At 36.5% G+C, this 12,354-nt stretch overlaps 1 protein-coding gene across 6 annotated transcripts in view; it reads left to right on the forward strand.

The window, feature by feature from the left end:
• The window catches only part of AFF2 (AF4/FMR2 family member 2), a 518,440-nt gene that overhangs the window by 318,509 nt on the left and 187,577 nt on the right, over nucleotides 1–12,354 (forward strand). For all 6 annotated transcript variants that reach the window (XM_030933764.1, XM_030933766.1, XM_030933765.1 and 3 more), the window contains one exon: nucleotides 1,020–1,064. In XM_030933764.1, the coding sequence (XP_030789624.1) occupies nucleotides 1,020–1,064 (45 nt within the window). The remainder of the gene's footprint in view (nucleotides 1–1,019; nucleotides 1,065–12,354) is intronic.

The following is a 12,354-nucleotide window of genomic DNA, read 5'->3' on the forward strand; positions in this document are numbered from 1 at the left end:
ATTTCCCCAAGTATAGTTGAGTCCATACTTCAGTCTGTTGGGGAGTTAATAATTGTCCCTGCAAGAGGCCTGGGCAATGTAGATATAATGGCAGTGCTCTCTTAACAGGACTGGGCTTTCATCTTTCAAGGCAGTGAATGAGAGACCCACTGTTCTTACCAGAGCAGGCAGGAAGCAAATGTGATCAGACTGCAATCCTGGAGAGGGTGAAGGTGTGAAGGGGAAATAGGAATGTTTGGGGGATGCCTAAAACCTGCACAGATGACGTGGTGAGCAGCAGACATTTTTCTAGATGGTTGCCTGACTCTCAAGTTCCTGATGGTACACTGTCTTGCAACTGGTATCTTATTTTGTTATCTCACTCCTTGCTTTCACTGATTATGAAGCACCTGCAGGAAAGGGCTGTGGGCTTGACATGGAGTAAACCCTCAGTACCTTTCTGCTAGTGACTTGAATCTTGATTCATTTGGAAGGTGTCACACTGGGAAAAATGGATCATGGGATTCACTGAGTATACTTCTGAGACTTCTTGTGACTGCCAAGGCAAGCATGCAATTTACGCAGGCCGTTATCCTTAGTGTTTTGTAAGCACCTAGTTGGACTCCCAAGTTCAAAAAGAACTCAATTTAATCACAAAGTGTTTTATATAGGCCTCATATTTTTAATGAATAATATGCAAAAGTATGTCAGAAGGTCAAAGATGCCTTAAAGATCATGAGATCAAGCTCTCTTTGGATAGATGAGCAAAGAGAAGCCCCAGGGGACAGGGGAGGGGTCAGTGCCTGAAAGCAAATCAGTGACAGAACAAGGAGTCACTTTCTTTCTGCACCATGCACTGCGATCTTACCACTTCATTAAAGTAAAACAAAATTAGTCATTTGCAGAGATATTCTTTTGTATTTAATAGGAAAAAATTGATAGCTAGATTTTCTTGCTTTACAGTTTGTCCTACAGAGTAAACTATTGTACAAGAAGAATAAATAGATTGTACCTAATGTTTTCTATTTATTTTGTTTCAGGTAAGTCTTCCCAGTGATCCAAGCTGTGTTGAAGAAATCTTGCGGGTGAGTTTAAACCTTTATTTTTGTACCTTTTAATAATGAAGCAATCTATCTGCTTAAGCTGTTTAAAGTAATTACTGTTCTGTTTCAAGGAGTTTCATGATGGGGAATCCTGACATTCTACTTCAAGACCCTTCTGCTTATTCCAGTGGCCTCATTTCTTACCTGTCTTCTTTCCGTTTTGTAATCAAGCTAGTTTTCTAATATCACTAAGCTTCTGCCCTATCCATTCCTACATCCTTCTCAGACACTCACCACCTTCTTTAGGAAACTTTCCCTGTTCAAGCACCATACCCTAAACCTTTGCCTTTTACCTTTCTGGAACCTCAACTCAGTCTCACTCCTGCCGCCCACTATGTGGAACATGGTTATCAACATTGATTGTGGCCTATAATGAGAGGAAGAGATGCGGGAGTGGGAGAGGAGGAGAAGATGAGAGACTTGAAAATGATAGCATGTTGTGGGAAGTGTTACTTATGGAAGTGAGTGTATGTGTGTGAATGCCTTGGGGGCAGAACAAAGTTGAAAGAGTGGCTATAATCTCTCCTGAAGTAAACAATTAAACCAAAAGAAGAAACCAAATTTAAGTGAGAAAAACATATCTGTCTACTGTCTCTGGCCATTGACATCATAAGGCAGTATGGAATCTCAAGAATAGGAGTCATGGTAATGAGCTCCTGTACTGGCTCTACCATTTGTCACTTCTATGACCTTGGACAGATTACTTTATCTCTCTAAATTTCCTTTCCTTGTCTGTAAAAGAGGACAATAATACCTGCCCTAACTCCCTTGTAGGCTACCAAGTGGTATATAAATCCTTGTTATTGTAATAAATGATGAGTGTAGTCATGTAAAAACCATGAAGGCTTTCTATCTGGGAAAGAAAATAATCTGTGTGCCAGTGAAAACTCTGCATCCCCTTTCCTCAGTTACCAAAGTCACTCCAACTCCCTCTTGATCCCCCTCTCCCAGTAAATGCCTTCTCAGCAGCCCAGTGATTGAAGCAAGCCCTGAGAAAATGCAGCCAAAGGAATAGTCAAGAGCCAAAAGCTGTTTACCATTGAATTGGCTTGCCACCCAGAGTATACCTGATGTGCACATTCGTGCACCTGTTTCAGCCCAAGAATATTGTTCTTAACTATTAAAGAGATGAGTCAGTCATATCACTTTGATCAGTGATAAGACTATATGGATTAGGGCAGGGGTTTCCAATCCCAAGGCAATGGACTGGTACCATGTGTTCCTCATGAGAATGTAATGCCTTGATGATCTCAGGTGGAACAGTTTTATCCAAAACCATCTCCCCACCCCTACTCCCACTCCCTACCCCCTCATCTATGGAAAAATTGTCTTTCATGAAACCAGTGCCTGGTGCTAAAAAGGTTGGGGACTGCTGGATTAGGGCTGTGCTGACTACTTTGGTAAGATAAGAACCCAGCAACCCCTCAGTCATCTGTCTCAGTCATCTATCTCAGGGGCCCGACGTTTTGGGTGGAGACGAGGCAGCTATTATGAGTGCCACAAAAGGAATGCACACTGGGAACTCAGCTGCTTGCTCCTTTCCCATTGGGAAAATACATTCAATCCTTGCTCACTTGTCAACAGCCTTCCTTAACAGAAGGTAGTAACATTGGAAGAAATGTCTTACTCTGCTCTACATAGTAACCTTGTTATTCCTTTCTTCTCCGAGTCACAAGCATAAATAAACTCAGTGGCCTTTTTCTTAACTCCCAAAGGAATGCCACACATACCTCAAAATCTCTACCTAATTTGTCACAATTGAAATCACCTACTTAAAAGCAACCCGGCCCTGGTGCCTAGGTGGTTATGTGACTAAATGCAGGAAGGAGGGTGAACACCTGGCAGAGGCTGGCGACACCAGTCTCCTAAAGGAGCCACTTAGAGAAACAACAGAATTTCACTTACACATGGAAAGAAAAGAAGCAGGTTTCCTTAATAGGCTCACAAAAGATAACATGCTTTGAGAAAGTAACAAAAGTCCTTCTGTTATTCTTGAAAGAGAATCTAGAGAAATGTCTCTTTTTTTGAAGGGCTATAGATTGTATAGAATTCTTTTTTTTTTTTTTTCTTCCCAACAACGCTGTTAATGAGTGGGCTTTCTTTTATTAAAGAATGAATGTTTCATTCCCCATGCCTCGAATAAAAATAAGCTTTCTGAAATTTGCGTCCCCAATTTTATGACTAATTGTTAAATTTTTATAGACCACCTTGCTTGTCACAATAGAGCATGCTTGTTGGGCTTTTTGTCTTAATTACACATTCATGTTCCTTTTGGTTTGAGGGCCTTAGAGGCCTGTGGCGGGTTCCGCAGTAAATTTGTCACCTCATTCCCCATAAACCCCCTTCCTGGGGAAAAGTACATTTGCTCTTTCTCCCTACCTCTCCTGGCCATGTTCACTGCTTTTCAAACTAAGCAGAGGCCCAAACAAGGTCATCTCTCCTCACTGAGAGGAGCTATGCAGAGGAAGGAGCACTAGCCCCAGAGTGGAGGAGCTGGCTTCCGGTTGCTCATGAGATTCCCTTATTTCCTAGCTGTGTTGCTTTTCAGTGTCTTCATCTAGAAGCATGAGCTAGTTATTACCCCCTCCATCTCTCTACCCACCTCCAATGAAGGAAAATTTAAATTATGCACATTGTTTGCATCTGCACCATGAAAATCTGAGTCCATTTGCTCTCCCATCTTTCCCACTTCCCTGATCCCCCTTTTTTCCCTCCACCACCTGGCAAGCAAACATATGCAAACCCACTTCATCTCACATGGAGACAGACTTCTTTTATTAACCAAATGCAACACAACCAGTCTTTCCCCACTCTCAGCCTCTCAATCCTCCAGGCTATGGAAATGGTTTCACCTTATGTGTTTTGTTATGGCCCCCTTTCTCAAAATGCTGTCCAAATTCAAGCCAGTTGGTTTCTCTTGAAAGCCCCTCTCACCATTCGTCTGACAATGTTCTCAGCACCCCTTCAGACCAGTGGGTCCACTTTTCTTTCTTTGCCCCCCGGACAAAGTGCTATAATATGCTGGAGCCCACCTTGTCTGGTCTTCCAGCAATTTTCTTCTTGTCCTCATGCCCTCTTAGATGCAATCAGATTACAACAGGCTAACTTGACCTGATGTGTCAACCTTATTTTCCTATAGCAGGTGACGGCTTTTCAAAGAACTTGAATCTCATTGTCTTATTTGGTCATAAGGAATAAGGTAGTTTCTTATTATTTCATGAAATCGAGGTCCAGAGAGGTTAAATGACCTGCAATCCAGGGTGGGGCTGGTATGTGGCAGAAGTAAAATAGTATCTGGCCTTTGTTTTCTAAATCTAGTGATCTTTGCACTACACCCAACTCTCAATCACCCTGTCACAAATCTAGAGTGAGAATCTCTGAATATTAAACAAAATTGCTTCAGACAGTAGCTGACATTTCCAGCAACTTTAAGAATACCAGCAAACCAACATAATTGGAACAGATCTTAGAAATTAATTCTTCCTTTTTGTCATTCTTTAATATTTTTGAATCTAATTTCAAATAATAATAAAACAATAGCAAATTTGCTTCTAATAATAAAAGAACTGATAATAGTAATGTGTTGTCTATTGTATGCCAGGCACAGTTCGTAAGCACATTATGTCTTTGAACCTTTACAACAACCCTCAAAAACTGTGTTATTAGTCATGCTTTACAGAATGGTAAAGAGTGAAAGTCAGAGAGGTGAAGTAATTTACCTCAGGTCACAGTTTTCCAAATCTCTGACAAGAGTCATGCTATACGTTCTTCTGGTCCTGTTGGCTTATCTGAATCCATTCTTACTTAGCAGCTTCCAGTCTGCTTTATGATTAACATTATAGTGGATTCAACCACCAATTCATTTCAGCTTCTGTTGTTTCCCCAATTTGTACAAATTCAGTTATGCCAGAATAATTTAAGTAGTTTTTTGAACAAACTAGAATTCATTGGCCTACAACACCTTTCCACCAAACTGATCTTCTCCCACAAAATGAGCCATACAAATTCAGATGTCTTTGCTCCTTTTCAAGCATATTATTGCTTATTATGAATTTTACAAATCAGAAACTTAAAAGCAGCAATCTGTGCAATGCATCCCAGCTTTTACACTTGCTTCTGTCAGCATGCTATTTACTCTTTAGAGTCAAGCTACCCTCACGTGTAAATGGAAATAAAAAATAATAACAACTCTGGCCACAGTGATGGCATTTTGCAGTAACATTCATCGATCATGTGAGGGATTCCTAGGCAGCTCATCTGTAGTAATATGGGCACCAGCAGCAGCTTCTTTTCTGAGCTCTATGGGGTTTTATGGATCCTAGCGTAATCATTTCTGGAAGAGTTAAGCCAAGGAGAGCAGCATGCTCTAAATGCTACTAGCTAAGGATGGATGCTCAATGATTATTTGTTCTGCAGTAGTATGATTTATTTGTTCATAGCAAGAATTTACTTTAAAAAATCAACAAACTATCAAATCCTTTCTGGAATCAAAAATGCAGATAGAGCATTTCTTTTAGATTTGATGCTGAACAGATTGTCTCTCCTAGCAAAGTACCTTCTGTAGTTGATAATTTCATAGGCAAACATCTGTAAGGGTAATTCAGTGTTTATGAGGGATGCTGAATTTGCTAGCTAGGATTTAGGGAACTTGATTTGATAAACTGTATCTTCTTACAGATTTCTTCCTGCCATATGGATCAGGTTGGTAAACACCTACTTGGCCACCTCTTTTTGATTACAGTATGATCTGTGTTTACAGCATTCTAAATTATGGCAATTCTACTTATTAGGCTTGTGTTTTGGTTAAAAGTTTTAGCATGGAAAAATTTACCAAATATTTACAGGGCAGTGTTTGTTATTTTATTTTTATTTTTTAACAGGGAAACAAATGAAAAAACCCATCTTGCAAGTAAGAAAAAAATGGATCAGGGAACAAAACTGGACAGATAATTATGTCTGAAAGGAAATTTTATTATATTGTCATGACTATGCAGCATAATCAAGCACCTTTCAGTAGAATTTCTTTTATAAATTTAACCAATAATTAGGCAATTGATTTTATATCCTGTCAATACATTAATGTATAAATAATGTTCAACTTGGATTCATGCAAAGATTTTCTACATAGCTGTCTTAAATAAGAATCATCTGGAATATTTCAGAAAACATGTAACTTATTTGGATATGGACTTTTAAAATTATAGTTTCTTGAAATAGTAATATAGTGTTCCACCCAGGAAAGACAATTCCTAAATATAATTTAGACTATAATTAATGTTAACATTGATGCAGTCAAATAAATGAACTAATGGTTGTGCCTTTTGCTAATCTGATGACTAGTTCTTACCTAATGGCACTGGGAAATATGTAAATTTGTCAGCAGGTGAAAATGCCCTTGACTGGGTAAATTATGTGCAGTATTACCTTTTCTGAAGCTAATTCAAAGCACTAATGGACTTAATACGTAGCATGCATATGTGAGGTGAGCTATTCATGGAACCAAATTAGCTCATAAGAGATATTATCCATTATATGCCTCCTAGTAATCATTTCCTCTTTTGTCAAACACAAACCAACACAGAAGAAAGATGCTTAATTTAATTATAACATCTGTTATGTGAACAATGCAGGTAAGCCATCCAGTGTGCTTCCAAATGCACTTAGAACCTGTCAAGCAGTTTAAATATTTTTATGTGGAATCTAGGGGTTCGCAGCTAGTGTATGAGGTGAATTTTAAATGATTTTACAGACGTCATTGGGAAAGTGAGTAATATGAGTAATGAGGTGACTGGGCCAGTGAATCATGGGAACCTGTCAAACATGGGGAGATGTCAGGGAAGAGATGATGTCAAATAACAGTAACTTAGCAACCCAGCATTTAGCTGTCCAGAGAATGAGCAAGAGTAGCCCCTTTAAAATAGCTGAGTAAATATATCAGTTCCTATATATCTTAGGTATGCTATAAAAATAAGTCTGTTCTCTGTCAACCTGTTTCTTTTTGGGAATATGGTGATTTATGATTTTCTATTGAATTGGATGAAAGCAGGTGAGAATTTAGGCCATGTGTAGAATTTACACCTGCTTTCTGTATCTTGGGTGTACGGAGAGAGTAATGAAACAATGCATTGGTTTGCCAAAAAGCATTCTAAGCTTCTCTGAAAGAAGTAATAGCTTCCAACTGTTGTCTGAGAACGAGCATTTTTGTCCTAGCTTTGCTAGTGGTATTGGGCTGGGGGAAGGAGAAGTAATGGAAGGAAGTTAACCATTCCACCTGCATCTGTGTAAAGGTGAAACTCATGTCTCTGCAAAACACCTTGGGAAAGTAGCCTCTTGGAATCAATTTGGTAGGCATCTCCCAGTTTTGAAATGAAAGAAAGAAGGAAAGAATAAAACAAGGCTGGTCCCTTCTCTCATTTGTCACCAGAAGCATTCAGGAGAATGAGAAAAATAAATTTAAACTCCATAATTGATGTAAACAAAGGGGATCCATAAGCCTGACTCACAATTTATTTTGTGAAGGTCAAACAGGGAAGAAGCCAATAAGTGATTCCCATGGTCTTGGATTTTTGGCATGGCAGATGAAAGAAACACTGATTTTCAGAATAAGTGGAACATGGTGAAAAGCAAAAACAATATTAGAATAATAAGAATGGATATTAAAGTTGGAGATTAGAGCTTCCATGGACCAAGTTTGGGACACAGTCTTGAGAAGTAGGGAAGGCAGGACTGAATGAGAAATTACATAAATGATACATATTTGTAGAAGGCACTTTGTTAGTGAGGCAAGGTGGATGAATGAGATGCTGCTTTTCTAGTAGCCTGCAGGGCTGATGTCTGTTGATAACAGAGAAGTAAAGGCTGAACACATTTGGGCACACAGCCTTGTATTCCAAAGAGAATTCCTGCTAGTCTGGAATTCAGCCACAGCCCTGACTGGTCCTGGAAGAACTCTTGACATGAAAAAAAAAAAAAAAAAAAAAGTAATAAAAAAAGAATCACCACTAGATCTATGTAAAAAAAAATACACAAAAAGCATGTGAGAAAAGTGTACCAGAAAAACACATTGTTATGGAAAAATTAAAGCTGTGACCAACATAGTGGCATGAAACCATGAAGCAATTTTATCTCAAAGGACAAGAACAAAATCAGTGATACTATTAAAGATGCTATTTAACTTAAAGATGCTATTAAAAAGTAGATAAATCAAGAGGTGTGAATTAATGAATTATGAACAGAAAATCATTATAATTAATTAATTCAAGATCCTTTTCCCAAATAAAACAATACTACAATAAAATAGATACTTGGTTACTTAACATCATCAAGAAGAAAAGGAAAACACTAATACATAAAACAAGAACTATTAAACAGAAATAATCTCAGATACAGAGGAAACTAAGAGAATAATGAGTAGCTATTTTCTCAGCTCTGTACAAATAAATATAAACAGGTGGATGAAATGGATGGTTTTTTTAGTGAAATGTAATTGGCAGAGATTAACTCCAGAAAAGACAGAAAATCTAAACAGGCTTATCGCCATCAATAAAATGAAGACTCTCCCCACCCCTTAACAAAAGCGTCACTCGCAGATGGGATTTCATGAGGAAATTAAACTAAACTTTCACAAAATATCACAGTATAACTTTTACACAACATAGAAAAAAAAAGAAAAAATTGCAAAGTACTTTTTAGAAAAGCCAACCTAGCTCTTATTTTGATACTAAAATCTGACAAAAATAGAACACAAAAAAGAAAATTACATAATAATATCATTTATGATTATTGTTGCAAAGCCCCTTAATGAAATACCAACAAACAGAATCAGACAGCACTGTAAAGGATATACAATATCACCAAATGGGTTTTATTCCAGGAGTATGAAACTGGTTCAGTATTACAAAATCCATTTGTATAATGCCTTTTGCTAATAGAATAAAAAAAGAAAAAGTACACAGTCATCTTCATATAGATGATAAAAGACACTTGACAAAGCTGAACACACATTCTTGATAAAATAGAAATAAGTGGAAACATCTTTAATGTGATAGCATATATCCACCTTAACCCAAAGGCTAGTATCACATTTCATGGAGAAACTCTCAAAGCATTCTTATTATAGTCAAGAAAAAGACTAGATGTTCTTTATACCACTATCATTTTATATTTTTCTGGAGGTTAGCCAAGACAATTAAATATGTAAAGAATAAGAGGCATTAAAGTGAGAGATAATGCTTAAAATGGTTATTATTTGTACATTATACATATATTGTTTTCCTGGAAACTAGAAGCAAATTAACTAAAAACACTATCATGAATAATACACAAATTCAGCAAAGTTGCTGTGTGCAAAATAAATGTATGGCGATAAATAGTCTTTACATATAAAGCAATCAACTATAAGATGTAATGGGCAAAAAAAATCCATTTACACCTTATGAATTGATGTAACAAGAAATGTGTCAGAGCTATATAAACAAACTGAGTCACTATGAGAGATGCCAAAGAATACGTAAATAAAAAGGCACACAATTCCTGAATAGGAAGACAATGTCACAGACGTTTATGTTATCCCTAAGTTAATCTTGGATCCTTACCTCAAGCCATACAAAAACATTATTTCTAGATGTATTAAAGATTAAAAACAAAAACATAAAATATTAGAGATGTATATGGGAGATTTTAATTCACTTTTCATTATCAGGTCAAGTCTCAGAATTAGACGGCAGGGATAAGAAGCTGTCGGGGGAAAGTTCAGAGGTTAGAGGAGATTGGAGAATGAAAGAGTAATTGAAAGAGAGAGAAGTCTCTCACTCTAATGGAATATAGTAAGATTATGAGGCAACATCAAGGCTCCAGGTAATATTGAAGATATTATATTTATACAGGTTCCAATCTGTAGATTGTATAATTTCCTCCAGCAGTGCTTATTTCATTACCCAGAGACCACTGGCTAATGGGTTGATGACAGCCTGGAGGCCTTAGAGAGGTTGAAAATTGCCCTGAATCATATATTCATATGGTTATGAAGCAGTTGACACAGAATTGGAACTCATGTTGGCCTGAATCCAAAGTACACACTAATAGTGTTACTACTTACCTAGCATTTTTTTGTACCTGGTACTGTTAGAAGAATTTCACATATAGTAACTCATATAATCACTGTATCAATGCCAAGAAGCAAGTACTATTATCATCCCCTTGTTAGATAATGACGTGGAAGTACTCTGGGCTTAAGTGACTTTCTAAGTTCAACAGCTAACCAGAGGCAGAGCCAAAATTTCAAACCAGGCAGTTTTTGGTGATTATGAATAATGTGGGTATTAATAATTGTGTACAGATTTTTGCATGAATACATGTTTTCATTTATCTTTGGAATATACCTAGGAGTGGGATTGTGGAGTCATGCGCTTAGAGTATGTTTATATTTATACAAACCATACTAAATTGCTTTTAGAGTGGCTGTACCATTTTGTATTTACACCAGCCAAGTATGAAAGACCACTTACTCAGCATGTACTTATTTCCCATTTGTATATCTTTTTTGATGAAGTGTCTGTTCAAATCATTTACTCATTTACTAAATCAGGTTGTCTGTTATTTTATAAATGAATCTCGAGAGTTTTTATTATTTCTGGACATAAGTCATTTGTCAGATATGTGATTTGCAAATATTTTCTCTCGGGCTGTGGCTTGTCTTTTAATTCTCTTGGTGATATCCTTCTAAGAACAAAATTTCTTAATTTTGATAGCATCCAATTTATCTTTGTTTCATGTTATGGGTTATTATTTTGTTGTCAAGTCTAAGAACTTTTGGGTTAATTCAAGGTCAAAAACATTATATCCCATGTTTTATTCTAAGAGTTTTATTTAAGACTTCATTTTGGATTAATTTTGATATGTGATGTGAGGTATAGGTTGAGATTTACATTGCTCATTGTGTTCCAGCACCATTTATTGAAAAGATTGTATTTAATCTTTCTCCATTGAATTGCTTTTGCAGTTTTGTAAAAAGTCAATTGACCATATTTGTGTGGGTCTATTTCTGGACTCTCCAGTGTCTTCTACTGGTCTTTGTCCTTGACCTTTCACCAATACGATAATGTCTTAATTTCTGTAGATACTGTAAGTCTGGATATAACATGATGTGAATCTTCCAACTTTGTTCTTTTCCTAAAATGGTTTAGCTATTCTAGTTCCTTTTCCTTTCCATATGAATTTTGGATATATAATTTATGTTTATAAAGAATTCTGCTTGAATGTTGGTTACTATTGTCTTACATCTATAAATCAATTTTGAGGGAATTAATACCTTTACTGTGTTGCATCTTTCATCTCATGGATGTGGTCAATGTGCCTCTCCATTTATTTAGGTTGGCTACTCTATTTTTATGGGGACACTGGTAATCTATAATTCCACTTTAGAGAATTCATACTATGAGAAAAATCCAAGCTCCTAGAAAAGCTATGTGAACAAAATTATTCATTACATGATTCTTTGTAATAGCAAAAAATGCTACTATATATCTAACAATAGGAGAATAGTTAAGCAAACTCAGATTTATACATTCAAAATCATAATCAACCATTAAAAAGATGGCTTTGCTGATGATGTACAACATGAGGAAAAACTATGAGATAATGTTAAGTGAAATAACCAGAATATAACATTTTATGTTCTTAAGTATTATATCAGTATAAAAATATGACTAAAAAGAAACTGAAGGAAAATATTTTGAAATGATAGTTCTTATTTTGTTAGAGTTAGAATTATGGGTGAATTTCTTCTTTTTTATATTTTCTCAATTTCTATAATTTATATTACTTTCATAAAAATATTTAAGAAGCAATTTACTCATGTAACAAACATGCATGTATACTCCCTGAACTTAAATAAAAATGAAAAAACAATTTAAGAGGTATGTTGCTGAACTAAAATGCACTTAGCAAAGAGTATCCAGGATAGTGGGTAGTCTCCAAACTAGAATGTCTAAAGAGATAAACAGTAGAAAATTGAACTAGAAGAGGGAGCAAGCTGTGGCTACCTGAGAGACTACCCTGTGGAAGAAAGAGGCTCAGAGGCTGCATTTGAGATAGAAGGCCTCAAATGGTAGAATCCAACTTTTGAGGGGCACTTATAGAGGGATAAGTATTAGGGCAATAAAAACAAGAATGTTCTGGGGTTTGGGGCATCATGGTTAAGACAGTAGAGCTCGGCTCTTCTCACTTGCTGAATGTTTTTGGGTAAATTAACATTTTTGTACCTCATTTACAA

The sequence above is a fragment of the Rhinopithecus roxellana genome, chromosome 7 (genome assembly GCF_007565055.1).
Source record: "Rhinopithecus roxellana isolate Shanxi Qingling chromosome 7, ASM756505v1, whole genome shotgun sequence".
NCBI lineage: Eukaryota > Metazoa > Chordata > Mammalia > Primates > Cercopithecidae > Rhinopithecus > Rhinopithecus roxellana.